General features: G+C 48.3%; 1 protein-coding gene across 1 annotated transcript in view; it reads right to left on the reverse strand.

The window, feature by feature from the left end:
- The window catches only part of LOC149429405 (serine/threonine-protein phosphatase 4 regulatory subunit 4-like), a 97,241-nt gene that overhangs the window by 35,894 nt on the left and 38,151 nt on the right, over positions 1 to 23,196 (reverse strand). The window contains exons 2-3 of the mRNA XM_089666446.1: positions 9,149 to 9,251; positions 482 to 629 (exon numbers count right to left, since the gene is read on the reverse strand). Coding sequence (XP_089522572.1) covers positions 482 to 602 — 121 coding nt within the window. The 5' untranslated portion in view covers positions 603 to 629; positions 9,149 to 9,251. The remainder of the gene's footprint in view (positions 1 to 481; positions 630 to 9,148; positions 9,252 to 23,196) is intronic.

A 23,196-nucleotide genomic window follows, 5' to 3' on the forward strand; every position in this document is an offset into this window, starting at 1 on the left:
GGTCCCATTGTATGATCTCTGGTCCCATTGTATGATCTCTGATCCCATTGTATGGACTCTGGTCCCATTGTATGATGTCTGATCCCATTGTATGATCTCTGATCCCATTGTATGGACTCTGGTCCCATTGTATGATCTCTGGTCCCATTGTATGGACTCTGGTCCCATTGTATGATCTCTGACCCCATTGTATGATCTCTGATCCCATTGTATGATCTCTGGTCCCATTGTATGATCTCTGACCCCATTGTATGATCTCTGATCCCATTGTATGGACTCTGGTCCCATTGTATGATCTCTGATCCCATTGTATGGACTCTGGTCCCATTGTATGATCTCTGGTCCCATTGTATGAACTCTGGTCCCATTGTATGATCTCTGCGGGGGCCGGACGTACACCTAGTAAGGTCCCATCCGTGACATGAAATGATCATGGATATGGGGATATGGAGGTCATATCCGGTGGCAGTGCGCCCCTCACCCGTGTCTCTGTGTTCCAGATTCTGCAGGATGATCTGCAGGAAGGACAGGCAGTACGAATGGACCGGAACCGACTCCTCTTGTAGGATCGTCAGGAAGGAATAGGCCGCAGTCAGCTGCATCTCCACTCCCGCCACATGGAGGACTTCCTGCGGAGAGAGGACAGCATTGGTATAAAAGCAGATTTGTAGATCAGAACCACCAAACACGAGGATCTCCGGGGTACAAGAAAGCCTGTAAAGGTGAGATCCAACCATGAAGCTGGTGATTGTGGGGCCCCTTGTGGCCCCAACAGTTCTCTAGATCCAAGGTCAGCAACCCATTGATTGCGGGAAGCTGACAAGTAGCTCTCGATCAGGGCTGTGCCGATCCGTCCCCCCAGCCTCCCTTCTCTGGGGGACAGAGAACACCTATTGGGGGGGCAGAGGAAATGGCTATGGGGGAGCAGAGGACACTCCTACTCTGACGAGGGGGGGGGGCTGCAGAGGACAATGCTATGGGGGGGCAGAGGACACTACTTCGGGGGGGGATGGAGAGTACAGTGCTATGGAGGGGGGGCCGAGGACACTACTGTGTTTGGGGGGGACAGCTATAATTCAGAGGACAATGATATGGAGGGGGGCGGAGTACACTACTGGGGGGGGGGGGGGGGTGCAGAGTACAGTGCTATTGAGGAGGGGCAAAGGACACTACTGTGGGGTGGGGTGGGGGGAATGCAGGACAGTGCTACTTTGGGGGGCAGGGGACATTACTGTTGGCAAGGGGGCACAGGACACTACTTTGGGGGCACAGGACACTATTGTGTGTGTGTGTGGGGGACAGAGGATGCTACTGTGTGTGTGGGGGGGGGAGGTGCAGAGGACACTACAGTGTGTGGGGGGTGCAGAAGACACTACAGTGTGTGGGGGGGTGCAGAAGACACTACAGTGTGTGGGGGGTGCAGAAGACACTACAGTGTGTGGAGGGGTGCAGAAGACACTACAGTGTGTGGGGGGGGGGAGTGCAGAGGACACTACAGTGTGTGGGGGGTGCAGAAGACACTACAGTGTGTGTGGGGGGGTGCAGAAGACACTACAGTGTGTGGAGGGGTGCAGAAGACACTACAGTGTGTGGAGGGGTGCAGAAGACACTACAGTGTGTGGGGGGGGGAGTGCAGAGGACACTACAGTGTGTGGGGGGTGCAGAAGACACTACAGTGTGTGTGTGGGGGTGCAGAAGACACTACAGTGTGTGGAGGGGTGCAGAAGACACTACAGTGTGTGTGGGGGGGTGCAGAAGACACTACAGTGTGTGGAGGGGTGCAGAAGACACTACAGTGTATGGGGGGTGCAGAAGACACTACAGTGTGTGGGGGGTTCAGAGGACACTACAGTGTGTGGGGGGTTCAGAGGACACTACAGTGTGTGGGGGGGGAGTAGAAGACAATACGGTGTGTGTGTGTGGGGAGTAAAGGACACTACAGTGTGTGTGGGGGGGGTGCAGAGGACACTACAGTGTGTGTGGGGGGGGGGGTGCAGAGGATACTACGGTGTGTGGGTGGAGTAGAAGACAGTACGGTGTGTGTGTGGGGGGTTCAGAGGACACTACAGTGTGTGGGGGGAGTAGAAGACAATACGGTGTGTGGGGGGGGGGTGCAGAGGACTCTACAGTGTGTGGGGGGAGTAGAAGACAATACGGTGTGTGTGTGGGGGGTTCAGAGGACACTACAGTGTGTGGGGGGAGTAGAAGACAGTACGGTGTGTGTGTGGGGGGTTCAGAGGACACTACAGTGTGTGGGGGGAGTAGAAGACAATACGGTGTGTGGGGGGGGGGTGCAGAGGACTCTACAGTGTGTGGGGGGAGTAGAAGACAATACGGTGTGTGTGGGGGGGGTTCAGAGGACACTACAGTGTGTGGGGGGAGTAGAAGACAATACGGTGTGTGGGGGGGGGGGTGCAGAGGACACTACAGTGTGTGGGGGGAGTAGAAGACAATACGGTGTGTGGGGGGGGGGGTGCAGAGGACTCTACAGTGTGTATGGGGGGAGTAGAGGACAGTACTATGTGGGAAGGGAAGAGGGTCAGAGAACACTACAGTGGAGGGACAGAGTACATTACTGGGGGGGGGGGGGTGATGTAAAAGGAGGGCAGAGGATACTACTGTGGGGGGAGCGATTTGAGGCGAGGCAGAAGACACTACTGTGACACTGTGTCCTCTTCATGCTGTCTTTTATTGGGGGCTTGAATTTGTCTTTTTTTTTTAAAAAAAGGGTGAGTGCAGGGCGCCATGGACCCACCCCAGAGGGGGCACCACCATAGTGCACACTGTATTGAAGCAGACAGTGACAAAGATGTCACCTCATCAGCACTGCTGTCTGAAACATCAAGGACCCCCCACAGCCAGCAGAAGATCTGAGGAGGAAGTGGACCCTGCATGTCGTCTGAGTTACCTAAGGATCTATGGAAACCTAATGGGACCTTGGTCTTTGCTAGAGCACCCCACATGGGATGATGGATGTGAAATAAAATAATGTATGAGCTACAAGTAAAAACGGGGCTCAAGGGGGAAGGAATCCATCTGAGGGCACATTTTGACTTTAGGGCTTGTTCACACCAGCCCACGTGCTAAGTGCATGCATGCTGGTGTACGTTGTGTCTGGGCGATGTGATGCGTTGTTGCAATGCATCACACTGTATACTTTTTTCAACACAGTGTTATGGTGTGAAAAGGGCACATGGAAAGCAGTTTTTACTATGTGCCCTTGTGTTGAGCGTTGACTTCTGCTTTGAGACTGCGTGGATCTATGCATTGAGTCTGCGTGGATCTATGCATTGAGTCTGCGTGGATCTATGATTTGAGACTGCGTGGATCTATGCTTTGAGACTGTGTGGATCTATGCTTTGAGACTGCGTGGATCTATGCTTTGAGATTGCGTGGATCTATGCATTGAGTCTGCGTGGATCTATGCATTGAATCTGCGTCGATCTATGCTTTGAGAATGTGTGGATCTATGCTTAGAGACAGCGTGGATCTATGCTTTGAGACTGTGTGGATCTATGCATTGAGTCTGCGTGGCTCTATGATTTGAGACTGCGTGGATCTATGCTTTGAGACTATGTGGATCTATGCATTGAGTCTGTGTGGATCTATGATTTGAGACTGCGTGGACCTATGCTTTGACACTGCGTGGATTTATGCTTTGACACTGCGTGGATCTATGCTTTGACACTGCGTGGATCTATGCTTTGAGATTGCGTGGAGCTATGCATTGAGTCTGCGTGGATCTATGCTTTGAGACTGCATGGATCTATGCTTTGAGTCTGTGTCGATCTATGCTTTGAGAATGTGTGGATCTATGCATAGAGACTGCGTGGATCTATGCTTTGAGAATGTGTGGATCTATGCATAGAGACTGCGTGGATCTATGCTTTGAGAATGTGTGGATCTATGCTTTGAGTCTGCGTCGATCTATGCTTTGAGATTGTGTGGATCTATGCATTGAGTCGGCGTGGATCTATGCTTTGAGACTGCGTGGATCTATGCTTTGAGACTGTGTGGATCTATGCTTTGAGACTGCGTGGATCTATGCTTTGAGACTGCGTGGACCTATGCTTTGACACTGCATGGATTTATGCTTTGACACTGCGTGGATCTATGCTTTGACACTGCGTGGATCTATGCTTTGAGACTGTATCTATGCTTTGAGATTGCATGGATCTATGCTTTGAGAATGTGTGGATCTATGCTTTGAGAATGTGTGGATCTATGCTTTGAGAATGTGTGGATCTATGCTTTGAGTCTGCGTCGATCTATGCTTTGAGATTGTGTGGATCTATGCATTGAGTCTGCGTGGATATATGCTTTGAGACTACATGGATCTATGCTTTGAGTCTGCGTCGATCTATGCTTTGAGACTGCATGGATCTATGCTTTGAGACTGCGTGGATCTACGCTTTGAGACTGCGTGGATCTATGCTTTGAGACTGTATCTATGCTTTGAGATTGCGTGGATCTATGCTTTGAGAATGTGTGGATCTATGCTTTGAGAATGTGTGGATCTATGCTTTGAGAATGTGTGGATCTATGCTTTGAGAATGTGTGGATCTATGCTTTGAGTCTGCGTCGATCTATGCTTTGAGATTGTGTGGATCTATGCATTGAGTCTGCGTGGATATATGCTTTGAGACTACATGGATCTATGCTTTGAGTCTGCGTGGATCTATGCTTTGAGACTGCGTGGATCTATGCTTTGAGACTGCGTGGATCTACGCTTTGAGACTGCGTGGATCTATGCTTTGAGACTGTATCTATGCTTTGAGATTGCATGGATCTATGCATTGAGTCTGCGTGGATCTATGCTTTGACACTGCGTGGATCTATGCTTTGACACTGCGTGGATCTATGCTTTGACACTGCGTGGATCTATGCTTTGACACTGCGTGATCTACACTTTGAGACTGCGTGATCTACACTTTGAGACTGCGTGATCTACACTTTGAGACTGCATGGATCTATGCATTGAGTATCCATGGATCTATGCATTGAGTCTTCGTGGATCTATGCATTGAATCTGCGTGGATCTATGCATTGAATCTGCGTGGATCTATGCATTGAATCTGCGTGGATCTATGCATTGAATCTGCGTGGATCTATGCATTGAATCTGCATGGATCTATGCATTGAGACTGCGTGGGTCTATGCATTGAGACTGCGTGGATCTATGCTTTGATACTGCGTGGATCTATGCTTTGATACTGCGTGGATCTATGCTTTGAGACTGCGTGGATCTATGCTTTGAGACTGGGTGGATCTATGCAGCTCAACATACATGGCGTGAACCATCCCTTCAGCTTATTATATATCCCCTTTGAGGGTTGAGCAGGATTTCACTGTGAATGTCCCTCCAATCCCTCCAGTATACGGAGCCTATAGACTGTAATCCAGGACGGCGCACACGTTACAGGCAGTAATAGCTGGCAGATGGTAACCGTCACGTCTGCTGTCACTTCATTCTGAATGAAACTTCTGCTCCTTCTCCATTGTTTTACAGAGCTATGATACAATTTGTCTGTTACCATGACAACGGCGGGGGGGATGCAAGGTTTATAACTGCGTCTGTACGGATCAGAGGAACAGAACATCCCGTATTAAAGGACTGCTCCGGTGAAAAGTATTAAATTCTTGATGAGGCTAGACAGCATGTACGTTTTTTGGGGGGGGTGTGGGTCAGATCCTCGACCAGGTTTTTGTTGCCGTCTGTGTGCCCTCTGGGAGGTTCTTCCTCTCTATATGACCTGGAGACCAATGTCACCCGGACACTATTACGGGATCCACCACTGACAGATGATGGAGGCTCATCTGACTGGTAGTGTCCTAATGGGACCTTGGTCTTTGCTAGAGCACCCCAAATGGGATGATGGGCCAGTAACCCTAGAGCTTTGCAAGATGCCCCCAAGTCACCGAGCTCAGGATCACCTGAGTAGTAGTGTCCTAATGGGACCTTGGTCTTTGCTAGAGCACCCCACATGGGATGATGGGCCAGTAACTCTAGAGCTTTCAAGATGCCCCCAAGTCACCAAGCTCAGGATCATCTGAGTGGTAGTTTCCCAAAGGGACCTTGGTCTTTGCTAGAGCACCCCACATGGGATGATGGGCCAGTAAACATAGAGCTTTCAAGATGTCACTGAGCTCGGAATCACCTTAATGGTAGCGTCCCAATGGGACCTTGGTCTTTGCTAGAGCACCCCACAAGGAATGATGGGCCAGTAACCCTAGAGCTTTGCAAGATGCCCCCAAGTCACCGAGCTCAGGATCACCTGAGTGGTAGTGTCCTAATGGGACCTTGGTCTTTGCTAGAGCACCCCACATGGGATGATGGGCCAGTAAACATAGAGCTTTCAAGATGTCACTGAGCTCGGAATCACCTTAATGGTAGCGTCCCAATGGGACCTTGGTCTTTGCTAGAGCACCCCACAAGGAATGATGGGCCAGTAACCCTAGAGCTTTGCAAGATGCCCCCAAGTCACCGAGCTCAGGATCACCTGAGTGGTAGTGTCCTAATGGGACCTTGGTCTTTGCTAGAGCACCCCACATGGGATGATGGGCCAGTAACTCTAGAGCTTTCAAGATGCCCCCAAGTCACCGAGCTCAGGATCACCTGAGTGGTAGTGTCCCAATGGGACCTTGGTCTTTGCTAGAGCACCCCACAAGGAATGATGGGCCAGTAACCCTAGAGCTTTGCAGGATGCCCCCAGGTCACCAAGCTCAGTATCACCTGAGCAGGGGGTTTGCAGAAACAGGGAGGCTACAATGAGGAGACAGAATGGCAGCAAGCAAATCGGTCAGGTTCAGGAACTTGTCAAGGCACACATCCTTGACTGATGCCTGCTTGGACCTCTGCCTCAAAACTGACCATCCCTGCCTGCCCCCTGCCACCACCTCTGCCTGGAAATCAACTTTCTTTGCCCGCCTCCTGCTTTCGACCTAAAAAACATCTATTCTTGCCAGCCTCCACCTCTGCCTGGAAACTGACTTTCTTTGCCTGCCTCAACCTCAGCCTGAAAAGCAACTATCCTTGCCTGCCACCCACCTCAACCCCTGTCTGTAAAATAACTATGCTTACCTGCCTTGTGGCTCTGCTTGGAAACTGACTATCCTTGCCTACTGCCTGCCTCGACCTCAGCCTGGAAACTGACTATCCTTGCCTACTGCCTGCCACAACCTCTACCTGGAAACTGACTATCCTTGCCTACTGCCTGCCACAAGCTCTACCTGGAAACGGACTATCCTTGCCTACTGCCTGCCACAAGCTCTACCTGGAAACTGACTGTTCTTGCCTACTGCCTGCCACAACCTCTGTCTGGAAACTGACTATCCTTGCCTACTGCCTGCCACAACCTCTACCTGGAAACTGACTATCCTTGTCTACTGCCTGCCACAACCTCTGTCTGGAAACTGACTATCCTTGCCTACTGCCTGCCACAAGCTCTGCATGGAAACTGACTATCCTTGCCTACTGCCTGCCCCGACCTCTGCCTGGAAACTATCTTTGCCTGCTGCTTGCCTCAACCTCAAGGAGAGTCAGTTTCCAGGCAGGGGTCAAAGCATGTGACAGGCACAGTTAATCAATTCCCAGGTAGAGGTTTAAGCAAGCGTTAGACAAGGATAGTCGGTTTCCAGGCAGAAGTTGAGGCAGAAGGCAGACAAGGATAGTCAATTCCAGGCAGAGGAAGAGGCAGGTAGCAGGCAAGGATAGTCAGTTCTAGGCACAGGTTGAGGCAGGCAGCAGTCAAGGATAGTCAGTTCCAGGCAGAAGTGAAGGCAGGAGGCAGTCAAGGATAGTCAGTTCGAGGCAGAGTTCAAGGCAGGAGGCAGTCAAGGATAGTCAGTTACAGGAAGAGGTTGAGGCAGGAGGCAGGCAAGGATAGTCAGTTCTAGGCAGAGGTAGAGGCAGGCAGCAGTCAAGGATAGTCAGTTCCAGGCAGATTTCGAGGCAGGCGGCAGGCAATGATAGTCAGTTCCAGGCAGAAGTGGAGGCAGTCAAGGATAGTCAGTTCCAGGCAGAGGTCAAGGCAGGTGGCAGTCAAGGATAGTCAGTTCCAGGCAGAGGTCGAGGCAGGTGGCAGACAAGGATAGTCAGTTCCAGGCAGAGGTTGAGGCAGGAAGGGATAGTCAGTTCCAGGCACAGGTCGAGGCAGGCGGAAGGCAAGGATAGAAATCAGGAGACACAGGCAGAGGTCGAGGCAGGTGGCAGACAAGGATAGTCAGTTCCAGGAAGAGGTTGAGGCAGGAGGCAGGCAAGGATAGTCAGTTCTAGGCAGAGGTAGAGGCAGGCAGCAGTCAAGGATAGTCAGTTCCAGGCAGAAGTCGAGGCAGACAGCAGGCAAAGATAGTCAGTTCCAGGCAAAAGTGGAGGCATGCGGCAGTCAAGGATAGTCAGTTCCAGGCAGAGGTTGAGGCAGGTGGCAGTCAAGGATAGTCAGTTTCAGGCAAAAGTGGAGGCATGCGGCAGTCAAGGACAGTCAGTTCCAGGCAGAGGTCGAGGCAGGAGGCAGTCAAGGATAGTCAGTTCCAGGCAGAGGTCGAGGCAGGTGGCAGGCAAGGATAGTCAGTTCCAGGCAGAGGTCGAGGCAGGAGGCAGTCAAGGATAGTCAGTTCCAGGGAGAGGTCGAGGCAGGAGGCAGTCAAGGATAGTCAGTTCCAGGGAGAGGTCGAGGCAGGAGGCAGTCAAGGATAGTCAGTTCCAGGGAGAGGTCGAGGCAGGCGGCAGGCAAGGACAGTTCCAGGCAGAGGTCGAGGCAGGCGGCAGGCAAGGATAGAAATCAGGAGACACAGGCAGAGTCAGGAAGTCCAGGTCAGCAACAGAAAGGCAGAGGTCAGTCATACTCTCTTACAAGGTAGCTGTCGAAAAAATCCACAACACCGGCCACCATAAGCCTTGACACGTGTGTGCACCGCTACATATAAGAAGGCAAGCCAATGCACAACCACCCCAACCCGATCTGTGGCCACAAGGCTGTGAACAGGGACAGCTGATAAGGAGGTGGGGGGAAACCTTCCAATGGGGACACCTCTTCTGGTGACAACTGTCCAAGACAGCAGAAAAGACCCTTACTGGGGTTCTAACCCAATCTATCCAAAAGTGACCAGATAACAGCGACAGGCAAGTGAAAAATAAAAGAATGCTTACTCTGACTTTTGGCACGACTCTTCGCAGGGAATCCGAAGGGTTCTGCCGAATGAGAACGGGCAGGTTGGCCACAACGCTGGTTCCCTGGATGTCCTGGCCAGAGCTGCAAGTAGACAACATCGAAGGTGAGTCTCTCTCAGCAAATATCACATGACATCCCAAATATCACATGACACATCCCAAATATCACATGACACATCCCAAATATCACATGACACATCCCAAATATCACATGACATCCCAAATATCACATGACACATCCCAAATATCACATGACACATCCCAAATATGACATGACATCCCAAATATCACATGACACATCCCAAATATCACATGACACATCCCAAATATGACATGACATCCCAAATATCACATGACACATCCCAAATATCACATGACACATCCCAAATATGACATGACATCCCAAATATCACATGACACATCCCAAATATGACATGACATCCCAAATATCACACGACACATCCCAAATATGACATGACATCCCAAATATCACACGACACATCCCAAATATCACATGACACATCCCAAATATGACATGACACATCCCAAATATGACATGACACATCCCAAATATGACATGACACATCCCAAATATGACATGACACATCCCAAATATCACATGACATCCCGAATATCACATGACACATCCCAAATATGACATGATATCCCAAATATCACATGACACATCCCAAATATCACATGACACATCCCAAATATCACATGACACATCCCAAATATGACATGACATCCCAAATATCACATGACACATCCCAAATATCACATGACACATCCCAAATATGACATGACACATCCCAAATATGACATGACATCCCAAATATCACATGACACATCCCAAATATCACATGACACATCCCAAATATGACATGACACATCCCAAATATGACATGACACATCCCAAATATGACATGACATCCCAAATATCACATGACACATCCCAAATATCACATGACATCCCAAATATCACATGACATCCCAAATATCACGACACATCCCAAATATCACATGACACATCCCAAATATGACATGACACATCCCAAATATGACATGACACATCCCAAATATGACATGACATCCCAAATATCACATGACACATCCCAAATATCGCATGACATCCCAAATATCGCATGACATCCCAAATATCACATGACATCCCAAATATCACATGACACATCCCAAATATCGCATGACAGATCCCAAATATGACATGACACATCCCAAATATGACATGACATCCCAAATATGACATGACATCCCAAATATCACATGACACATCCCAAATATCACATGACACATCCCAAATATCACATGACACATCCCAAATATCACATGACACATCCCAAATATGACATGACATCCCAAATATCACATGACACATCCCAAATATGACATGACATCCCAAATATCACATGACATCCCAAATATCACATGACACATCCCAAATATCGCATGACAGATCCCAAATATGACATGACACATCCCAAATATGACATGACATCCCAAATATCACATGACACATCCCAAATATCGCATGACATCCCAAATATCACATGACATCCCAAATATCACATGACACATCCCAAATATGACATGACACATCCCAAATATGACATGACACATCCCAAATATCACATGACATCCCAAATATCACATGACACATCCCAAATATCACATGACACATCCCAAATATCACATGACACATCCCAAATATCACATGACACATCCCAAATATGACATGACATCCCAAATATCACATGACACATCCCAAATATGACATGACATCCCAAATATCACATGACATCCCAAATATCACATGACACATCCCAAATATCGCATGACAGATCCCAAATGTCACATGACAGATCCCTACACCCGGGGAGCACAGCGTGTCAAAGGTCAGTTGTCAGCCGTCATTGGGCAGATGGTGCCTACAGAGGCCACGCCCAGCCGCAGATGAACTACAAATCCCCCCCAATGCTTGGACACAATGAGAACAGCTTCAGTAGAACATTTGTTCTGTTTTATTTTGGATCAATTCATTAACTTGTCAATTTCCTTTTGTTGTATTCGTGACGAAGTTCATTTGTTTCATTTGTTTCTTTTCAAACGGATTAAAATTTTCCCGATGGATTTGAACTATTCGGATCGAATTTGAATCAAAAATATCAAACTGATCCGAATTCATTGTGAAGAAAAAAAGCGTCTATTCTATTCGAAATTTGGATTTCAGAAGACAATATTTGTTTTTTCTATTCTAATCAAATCCTTTTTTATTCTATTCTATTATTTTCTATTTTTTTTTATTCTATTCTATTCTTTTTAGAAGATGGCTATATTCTTTCTATTTTAACTTATTCTATTCTTTTTTATTCTATTATTTTCTATTCTTTTTTTATTCTATTCCATTCTTTTCAAAATAAAAATTTTGGAAGATGGCTATATTCTTTCTATTTTAACTTATTCTATTCTATTCTATTCTATTATTTTCGAATATATCCTATTATGTTTTATGTAATTATTTTCCAACATATTATGTTGTCCCCAGAACAGGAATAGAGGGGAAACCTTCCAATGGGGACACTAGTTCTGCTGACAACCAGGGACACCTTCTCACTTCCTGGTGTGGCTATGGGCCAGGAGTCCATCTGCCCTTAGCTCAGGCACACAGGCAGGAGGGTGTGCTTAGCTGAGAAAGCCCCTCCTGAGGAATCCTGGGATGTATGACTGCATCTGCCTATGCCAGGGATGTCGGTATCAAACTAATAAATCTAAGCGCCCTTCCATGTACGAATGCCGGCAGCGGAAGGATGATAACCGGTCCGTGTGGACTGAGAGAGAAGTTCTGCTTTAACTTTAAAAACTCCTTTCCTTTGTGCTCCGCCCCTCATCTCCTCATTCCTCGTCACTGCTGAGACCCGACTTCCTGTTAGAGGGTGGCTACGTTCGTTCACCGTGATCCCAATGCATGTAGCAATGTAGCCACCCTCACTTGCTCGCTCTCAAGACGGCCTCTGGGATTGGTAGTCTGCATGACCGCAGCCAACATGCACAGTTCAACCCAAATGAACAGGGGAAAAGGAAAGGTTTGGGAGCTGTCAGAGGATGGTACAAGCTGGCAGAAAAAAACACTTTGTGTCCATTGCAAACTCAGACATCACCTTGTAAAAGTAGCAGAGAAATCATCACTGTGCTCTACATAATCTGTGCAGAGAGCAGGCTCCACCCACTATAGCTAGATAAGCTCCACCCACTATAGAAAACTACTAAAGGGGGCGGAGACCTGTCACCCTGCACAAGGAGAGAGAGCAGAGTTGTGGGAGGGGCCCATCAGGATCCACCCACTACAGCCAAATCAGCTCCACCCACTACAGCTAGATAAACTCCACCCACTGCAGAAAACTACAGAAGGGGGTGGAGACCAGACCAGTCACCCTGCACAAGGAGAGACAGCAGGGCTGTGGGAGGGGCCCAGCAGGATCCACCCACTACAGCTAAATAAGCTCCACCCACTACAGAAAACTACAGAAGGGGGTGGAGACAAGACCTGTCACCCTGCATTTATCCCCAATGTCGCCTGTAAGCGATTGGGCGGAGCCGCCCTTGTAGAACGCCAAGAGGAGGCGGAACCTGAGAAGGAAATATCCAAATCTCCTCGGATTCATCCGGACATCACACCGTGCGTCATGGGAATTACATGCTTCCTAGAGGAAAACTCCCAACTAATTACAGAACTCATCTAATGTCTCATCCATCCATCCATCCATGTCTCATCCATCCATGTCTCCATCCATCCATGTCTCATCCATCCATGTCTCCATCCATCCATGTCTCCATCTATCCATGTCTCCATCCATCCATCCATCCATGTCTCCATCCATCCATCCATGTCTCATCCATCCATGTCTTCATCCATCCATGTCTCCATCCATCCATGTCTCCATCCATCCATCCATCCATCCATCCATGTCTCCATCTATTCATCCATCTATCAATCCATTCATTCATCCTTCCACGTCTCCATCCATCAATCCATCCATGTCTCCATCCAACCATGCCTCAACCCAATCATCCATCCATGTCTCCATCCATCCATTCATCCTTCCATGTCTCCATCCATCCATCCATGTCTCCATCCATCCATGTTTCCATCAATCCATCCATCCATGTCTCCATCCATCAAATCCATGTCTCCATCCAACCGTCCATCATTGCCTCAACCCAACCATCCATCCATCCATGTCTCCATCCATCAAATCCATGTCTCCATCCATCAATCCATCCATCCATGTCTCCATCCATCCATGTCTCCATTCATCCATCCATGTCTCCATGCTGGGGTGGGGGGGGGGGGGCACGGGTGTCAAACTGGCGGCCCTCCAGCTGTTGTCAAACTACAAGTCCCATGAGGCATTGCAAGATTGTCAGTTACAAGCATGACTCCCAAAGGCAGAGGCATGATGGGACTTGTAGTTTCGCAACAGCTGGAGGTCCGCCTGCCTGACACCCCTGATATAGAGGATCCAAATCTGCACATTATTGTAATTAAATGTCCAGGCCAGATGTTATCGCTACCTGCAGAAATCACATGGCTCTGGGCCCCCACTATACTTCTGGGCCCCCACTATACTTCTGGGCCCCCACTATACTTCTGGGCCCCCACTATGCTTCTGGGCCCCCACTATACTTCTGGGCCCCCACTATACTTCTGGGCCCCACAGCAGTTGCACAGTATAGTTAAGTGTTTGTTCTTTTGCACATACATATAAAATGACGAAATGCGCCTTACTCCGCGGTCACACCGATCCGACGTGGAAATCCTGCGACTTCCAGTGAAGTGATTTCAAAATCGGACGTCATTCCGACTTGCAAGGCACAGATGTCTATACAAATCGCACCTGAAGTATCGCATGCACTACTGTAGAAATCTGTGCGTCTCCGACCAAGTTGGAATCGCACCGACATGACGGCTGTAATTGCGGACAGTAGGGGGCGACTTGCCATGCAATTTGTAGCTCGCATGGCATGGCGCATGGTGTGACCGGGGTCTGAACGAACATTCAGCTTGTTGGTTTCCTTCCACCTGGTTATCTGTGCGTTTGGCGTCTCCATAGAGTCGGCCACCATCCCCTGGGCTGCAGCCATGTCATAAGAACCTGATGAGTCCTCCTGAGACCATCACATCCGGGAAGAAGCAGCCTAGACTCTGGAGGTACAGCTGCGTTATATCCTGTCACCTTCCACAACGACCACGAACCTCACCCTGGGGAGCCATGACTGCCTCCTGCGCTGCGATTTCCTCTCTTTAACCTTTTTGCAGCCAGAGTGTTTTTTACATTTTTTTTCACTCGTTTAAAAGATAGTTTTAAGCCTGAAGGTTAGTTAAACCCTCTAAAATATTTTCTGAAAGGAGACACCCTGGAGAATGAAATGGTGGTAATACCAATTACACGAACATAGCACCCCCCTCCTATTTATCTAGGGGGAGATCGCTATTTTTTTTTTTTTTTTTAGACGGCTGTGGCAGGGGTGTATTTACCACAAGGCAAACAAGGCATGTACCTAGGGCGGCATTTTTTAGGGGGGCAGCACTTCCCCCTGGAAGGGACATATGTGGCATGGGGACCAGGTGAGATCCGAGGGAGGCTGCGGGCTGTTTGACGGCGTATGCAGAGCCCAATTATTGTTCCTGGGGATGTCCAGAGCTGTGAAGGTGAGTGTCTCTCCATTGGGGAAGGGGGTATTTGGTGTTGGTTGGTGTCAAGCTCTCCCCGTTGGGGAAGGGGGTATTTGGTGTTGGTTGGTGTCAAGCTCTCTCCATTGGGGAAGGGGGTATTTGGTGTTGGTTGGTGTCAAGCTCTCTCCATTGGGGAAGGGGGTATTTGGTGTTGGTTGGTGTCAAGCTCTCCCCGTTGGGGAAGGGGGTATTTGGTGTTGGTTGGTGTCAAGCTCTCTCCATTGGGGAAGGGGGTATTTGGTGTTGGTCGGTGTCAAGCTCTCTCCATTGGGGAAGGGGGTGTTTGGTGTTGGTTGGTGTCAAGCTCTCTCCGTTGGGGAAGGGGGTGTTTGGTGTTGGTTGGTGTCAAGCTCTCTCCGTTGGGGAAGGGGGTGTTTGGTGTTGGTTGGTGTCAAGCTCTCCCCATTGGGGAAGGGGGTATTTTGTGTTGGTTGGTGTCAAGCTCTCTCCGTTGGGGAAGGGGGTGTTTGGTGTTGGTTGGTGTCAAGCTCTCTCCGTTGGGGAAGGGGGTATTTGGTGTTGGTTGGTGTCAAGCTCTCTCCATTGGGGAAGGGGGTGTTTGGTGTTGGTTGGTGTCAAGCTCTCTCCGTTGGGGAAGGGGGTGTTTGGTGTTGGTTGGTGTCAAGCACTCTCCGTTGGGGAAGGGGGTATTTGGTGTTGGTTGGTGTCAAGCACTCTCCGTTGGGGAAGGGGGTATTTGGTGTTGGTTGGTGTCAAGCTCTCCCCGTTGGGGAAGGGGGTATTTGGTGTTGGTTGGTGTCAAGCTCTCCCCGTTGGGGAAGGGGGTATTTGGTGTTGGTTGGTGTCAAGCTCTCTCCATTGGGGAAGGGGGTGTTTGGTGTTGGTTGGTGTCAAGCTCTTTCCATTGGGGAAGGGGGTATTTGGTGTTGGTTGGTGTCAAGCTCTCTCCGTTGGGGAACGGGGTATTTGGTGTTGGTTGGTGTCAAGCTCTCTCCATTGGGGAAGGGGGTGTTTGGTGTTGGTTGGTGTCAAGCTCTCTCCGTTGGGGAAGGGGGTGTTTGGTGTTGGTTGGTGTCAGGCTCTCTCTGCCAGGGCGTCCGGTTTTTCTGTTGCCTAGGGCAGCACAAAACCTAAATACACCGGTGGGCTGAGGTCCAGCCTAGGTGATAGTTAGAGGGGTCAAATTTGGGTCAGGTCTGAGAGGCTCTGCAGATCAGCTCACTGATACTTCCCCCGATCTAGAGACTTGGAGAAGTCTCTAGAACTCAGTGGGTGGGTGAGGAGGAGTTGGTCTGCACACTTGAGGGATCCTGGCCAATCCCCAGGCTGAGGCTTGGCATGGGGTCAGGACAGCCTTTAGTGACGTAGCCTGTTCAGAGGCAGGAGAGTTCGGGTGGAAGGTGTAGAGGAGGTTGAGATGCAGAGGCCTGGGAGGGGGTTCAGTGGGAAGAGGCCTACCACCAGGCAGGGTAACTGGAGAAGAGGATCACCCAACCACAGGAGTCTCCTGAAAGAGGACCACCTGTGCAGCAGGGAAGGAGCCATCCTAGTAGAAGGCCTGAAGGCAGGCACTAACCCAACCAACACACAGGGGAGGAAGAGTGAGGAATCCTACACAACTTGGCCAGCTAAGGGGAAAGTGGCATTCTGGCGGGGAACCTGACAAGCTCTTTACCCAGGACTGTTTGACTTAACATGGCAAGTACTGGACCCCCTTGCCCAGGGATTTCCTCCAGATAGCTGGGTGAGAAGAGGATTCATCTGGCGTCTGGGAAGGTATACCAGGAGATGCTGGAGAGCTCACCAACAAAGGACTTTTCTGGGAAAAGACTTGTGCATAATTACCAGGAATTTGTCCTCAGTTTGCTGTTCCCTGGGCATCCCATACACGCCTTACCCCATCCAAGTTCAATTCTCTTGAAAAAAAAAAAAAAAAACCCCAAAAAATAAGCCCAAGCTGTACTTTCTCCAGAGTTCAAATCTTTGAGAAATGCATGTTGCCTGACTGTGAAGGACTATAGAGGGGCCCAAACCTTTAGCGACCCCTAAGAGGGTAGTGCTACGCGATATTAGCGCAACAGTTACAAAATGTAAAATTTCGGTAACAAATACCATTTTGTGGCACAAAACACAATGTATTGCCCAAGTTTTGGTAAAATATAAAAGATGAGGTAGCACCGAGTAAATAGATACCCAACATGTCAAGCATTACAATTGTACACGCCCGCAAAACAAGCAACGGTACCCTATATATTCCACAGGTGACACTTCAAGTCCTCACGCACGCGGGACGTTTTTACAGCGGCTGTTTTTGGCTTTTGGACATTTTTTTTCTACAGCCAGTAACCCCCCCCCCCCCCCATGTTATCCTAGGTGTCCATACACAGAGACTGGAATCAATGTTTTTTTGCAGGAAAAAAACCCAGAACTAGATTTTTTAGCTGTAAAAACACTCTAGGAAAAAACACAGGAAAACGCCTTAAACTGGCGTTTTTGGACTTTTTGACAGAAAACATTTTTTTATCCAGCTATACCTCCATATATCTATCCATCCATCCCTTAACCCAACCATCTATCCATCCATCCATGCCTCCATAGATCCATCCATCCATGCCTCAACCCAACCATCAATCCATCCATCCATGCCTCCATATATCCATCCATCCATGCCTCAACCCAACCATCTATCCATCCATCCATGCCTCCATATATCCATCCATCCATGCCTCAACCCAACCATCAATCCATCCATTCATGCCTCCATATATCCATGCTTCAACCCAACCATCTATCCATCCATCCAGGCCTCCATATATCCATCCATCCATCCATCCATGCCTCCATATATCCATCCATCCAGGCCTCAACCCAACCATCAATCCATCCATCCATGCCTCCATATATCCATCCATCCATGCCTCAACCCAACCATCTATCCATCCATCCATGCCTCCATATATCCATCCATCCATCCAGGCCTCAACCCAACCATCAATCCATCCGTCAACCTCCATATATCCATCCATCCATGCCTCAACCCAACCATCTATCCATCCATCCATCCCTCCATATATCCATCCATCCATGCCTCAACCCAACCATCTATCCATCCATCCATGCCTCAATCCAACCATCTATCCATCCATCCATGCCTCCATATATCCATCCATCCATGCTTCAACCCAACCATCTATCCATCCATCCATGCCTCCATATATCCATCCCCCACTATGCTTCTGGGCCCCGAGTTTTTGGGTGTTTTTTTGACAAAAAAAAAATTTCTGGTAAAAAAATGCTAAAAAACGCAAACGCAGGAAAACGCCACTAAACGCTAATGCAAAAACGCTGAAAAACTCACATTTTTAACATGATGTTACACAGCTAAGCTACAGATAAAGTTACCAGCGTTATCAAAACGTCCCCCAAGTGTCCAGTAAAAGCCCCTCCAGGTCATCAGTTTGGCATTAACTGAGACTCCTAGAACAATCGCTCTCACCCTGGCATGAGCGGCGATATGTGACAAGTGTAGCACAATCAGCATTTTCATGCGTCGGCGCCTTGATGCGTGCATTTACGTTGGTCAGTGAGTGCATGTGGGGGTCCAAAAGTTTTGGGGGGGATTATAAGTGCTTGGGTATAACTTTAATTTTTCACACTTTAAATTATGTTTTCACTAAACTATTTTTTTTAGCACATACGTGACAAAAAGTCTCCCATGTGATGCATTTTTTTAGTGACAGAATCTCTTAAACGAGACATTGGGGGTCTAAAATCTGAGATTGTAAGTTCTAACGAGCCGGGCCTCTGAATCCTCCTGTAGTCATTAGTATTGTAATTGTACCGTCTGCCCTTTTGTTGTACAGCGCTGCGTACACTGTTGGTGCTATATAAATCCTGTATAATAATAATAAAAGACCCCTCATATCTCACCTGTCCTTCAATGAAACTAATGGAAAACAGACTGTTGTCCATCAGTGCCTTCCTCTCCACGTGTCTGGGTTTGGCGGTGGCCAGGAGAACGGTACTTGCCTGACGGCATTGTGCCAAGTGTTAAGTTTGGTGGAGGGGGGATTATGGCGTGGGGTTGTTTTTCAGGGGTTGGGCTTGGCCCCCTAGTTCCAGTGAAGGGAACTCTTAAGGTGACATTTTGGACAATTTCATGCTCCCAACTTTGTGGGAAGAGTTTCAACATGACTGATTCAACATGACTGCGCACCAGAGCACAAAGCAAGGTCCATAAAGACATGGAGGAGCCAGTTTGGGGTGGAGGAACTTCACTGTCCTACACAGAGTCCTGACCTCAACCCCATAGAACACCTTTGGGATGAATTAGAGGGTAGACTGCGAGCCAGGCCTCCTCCCCCGACATCAGTGCCTGACCTGACAAATGTGCTTCTGGAAGAATGGTCCAACCTTCCCATAGACACCCTCCTAAACCTTGTGGACGGCCTTCCCAGAAGAGTTGGAGCTGTTATAGCTGCAAAGGGCGGGGCCAACTCAATATTGAACCCTACAGACTAAGACTGGGGGGCCATTAAAGGTCATGTGTGTGGGGAGGGCGGGGCCAACTCAATATTGAACCCTACGGACTAAGACTGGGGGGTCATTAAAGGTAATGTGCGTGGAAAGGCTGGCGGACCAATATTGAACCCTACGGACTAAGACTGGGGGGCCATTAAAGGTCATGTGTGTGCAAAGGGCGGGGCCAACTCAATATTGAACCCTACGGACTAAGACTGGGGGGCCATTAAAGGTCATGTGTGTGCAAAGGGCTGGGCCAACTCAATATTGAACCCTACGGACTAAGACTGGGGGGCCATTAAAGGTCATGTGCATGGAAAGACTGGCTGCCCAATATTGAACCCTACGGACTAAGACTAGGGGGGGCATTAAAGGTCATGTGTGTGGAAAGGGCGGGGCCAACTCAATATTGAACCCTACGGACTAAGACTGGGAGGGCATTAAGGTCATGTGTGTGGAAAGGCCGGCGGACCAATATTGAACCCTACGGACTAAGACTAGGGGGGGCATCAAAGGTCATGTGTGTGCAAAGGGCGGGGCCAACTCAATATTGAACCCTACGAACTAAGACTGGGAGGCCATTAAAGGTCATGTACATGGAAAGGCCAGGGCCCAATACTTGGGGCAATATAATGTATATATGCAGCATCATGGAAGTGAGCCTTCCCCGTCTGTGACTCAAGGGGCGGGGTCAACTCAATACTGAACCCTACGAACTAAGACTGGGAGGCCATTACAGGTCATGTGTGTGGACAGGGCGGGGCCAACTCAATATTGAACCCTACGAACTAAGACTGGGAGGACATTACAGGTCATGTGTGTGGAAAGGCCGGCGGCCCAATACTCGGGGCAATGTAGTGTATATTACAGTAGATATAGATGAACCACAGGAGGACGTCTATCACTCTGCTAGTCCGGCAGGGTAAACCGTTCCTCAATGTGTGCGTTCACCTGTGTACTGATCAGGCCGGAGCTCTCCTTAATCCACACAAAATAAAGACTATTCAGAGCTGGCCTCTCTTCTTATTGTGTTTTCCGGTAATAAGATTTAATGACGCCGTTGTTGCAGATAGGGTGATATAAGCAGGATAAGCCGCTGGCAGGATAACGCCATCACTTATGTAAATCTTCTTGGCTCTAAAGCTGCTGGAAATAAATTATTTCCAGAACACAAATACACACATAGAACCTAAGCCGGGGAGAAAACTCTGAACAAAAGGAAAATACATGAAAAGATTTGGCTTCTTATATTCGACAGTCTTCTCTATTCATGACGTGTCTTAGAAGTAACCTAAAAAAATGAATTTGCAGAACGGGATTACTTTCACTTTATTCTCTATTAGCGCTCAGAAATAGAATGTTATCATTTCTTCTTTTGCCGGCTATAAAAGTAAAGTCAAGGTAAATTCAACAAAGTAATCATGAAAACGTAGCTATAGGGAATATAGGCTACATAGTAAGGGTGTAGGCAGGCGCAGGTTCCCTTCCATCCAGTTGGTGGCGCTGTGCTATTATACAGATGGAGAGTAGTTTGTTAGGGGAACTGTCCCCTCATGGACTCCATTGGTGTCAGAGATGAACCAGCTGTCTGGACGCTGCAACTTCTAGTGTCCTTCGGTGGCCATCTTGGTTTGGGACCTTATGAATTAGGGTACCTGCGCCGTACAGTGATTGGTAGATCGGGGACATAGACCCAGCTTGTTAGGGAAAAGATATAGCAGAGGGAAAGGTTCCTGGCTGGTAGGGTCAGAACATTGAGGAAACATGCTAGTATCTAGATTAAGAACATGGGGTCCCAGTGCACCACCAACCTCCACCCCTCCAGTGGAAGCCGTCCTCCATTAATAAAGGCCCAAGCCTGGTAAAAAGAAGCTGTAGGCCAACACAAAGGCATTTTTAAATTTCACAGTAAGAGTTCATAGAGATATTATGCATCATGATCTAAGTTGCCCATATCTAGAGGAATGAATATGAAATTCAGAATGACTAGTGAGAGGCTGTATAACCACTTAGAAGTATTGTTGAATGACACCAAGGGATCATAGAGGTACTCCATGATGGTTTCAAAGATGTCCATCTCTGAGGGTAAGAGTACAAAATGCAGAATGACCAGCAGGAGACTGCAGACCCATCTAGAGGCATTTTTAGATCTCACATCGAAGGATCATTGGAATAATACAGGTATATGGCACTCTCTAAGATGGTCTTCATAATCAGGGTTCTGGGAAACAGATGGGACACTCCAGAGGTTGTTAGGGGATCCTTGAGCAAGGAGAAGTTTCTGCCTCTCAGATAAGTTACAGACACCAATGTAAGGGACATTCTTCCCACTGATCCCCAATGTAAGGGACATTCTTCCCACTGATCCCCAATGTAAGGGACATTCTTCCCACTGATCCCCAATGTAAGGGACATTCTTCCCACTGACCCCCAATGTAAGGGACATTCTTCCCACTGATCCCCAATGTAAGGGACATTCTTCCCACTGACCCCCAATGTAAGGGACATTCTTCCCACTGAACCCCAATGTAAGGGACATTCTTCCCACTGATCACCAATGTAAGGGACATTCTTCCCACTGATCCCCAATGTAAGGGACATTCTTCCCACTGATCCCCAATGTAAGGGACATTCTTCCCACTGACCCCCAATGTAAGGGACATTCTTCCCACTGATCCCCAATGTAAGGGACATTCTTCCCACTGATCACCAATGTAAGGGACATTCTTCCCACTGATCCCCAATGTAAGGGACATTCTTCCCACTTACCCCCCAATGTACTGGACATTCTTCCCACTGACCCCCAATGTAAGGGACATTCTTCCCACTGATCACCAATGTAAGAAGCATTCTTCCCACTGACCCCCAATGTAAGGGACATTCTTCTCACTGACCCCCAATGTAAGGGACATTCTTCCCACTGAACACCAATGCAAGGGACATTCTTCCCACTGACCTCCAATGTAAGGGACATTCTTCCCACTGACCCCCAATGTAAGGGACATTCTTCCCACTGACCCCCAATGTAAGGGACATTCTTCCCACTGATCACCAATGTAAGAAGCATTCTTCCCACTGACCCCCAATGTAAGGGACATTCTTCTCACTGACCCCCAATGTAAGGGACATTCTTCCCACTGAACACCAATGTAAGGGACATTCTTCCCACTGACCCCCAATGTAAGGGACATTCTTCCCACTGACCCCCAATGTAAGGGACATTCTTCCCACTGACCCCCAATGTAAGGGACATTCTTCTCACTGATCACCAATGTAAGGGACATTCTTCCCACTGACCACCAATGTAAGAGACATTCTCATCACTGACCACCAATGTAAGGGACATTCTTCCCACTGATCACCAATGTAAGGGACATTCTTCCCACTGACCACCAATGTAAGGGACATTCTTCCCACTGACCACCAATGTAAGGGACATTCTTCCCACTGACCTCCAATATAAGACGCATTCTTCCCACTGACTCCCATGCTAATGTACCATGGGCTGTACATACAGTGGGGAAAATAATTGTTTGATCCCCTGAAAATTTGTAAGTTTGTCCACTTACAAAGAAATGAAGGGTCTATAATGTTTATCATATGTTTATTTTAAATGATGAAGACAGAATATCAACCAAAAATCCAGAAAAACCCCATGATACAAATGTTATAAATTAAGATGCAGTTCAGTGACTAAAATAAGTATTTGATCCCCTACCAGCCAACGATAATTCTGGCTCCCGCAGACTGGCTCTGTGCTCGTGTGGTACACAGATCAGTCACGTCAATGTAA

This window comes from Staurois parvus, unplaced genomic scaffold, assembly GCF_062004578.1.
Source record: "Staurois parvus isolate SC_StPar_1 unplaced genomic scaffold, SC_StPar_1.0 ptg002714l, whole genome shotgun sequence".
Lineage (NCBI taxonomy): Eukaryota > Metazoa > Chordata > Amphibia > Anura > Ranidae > Staurois > Staurois parvus.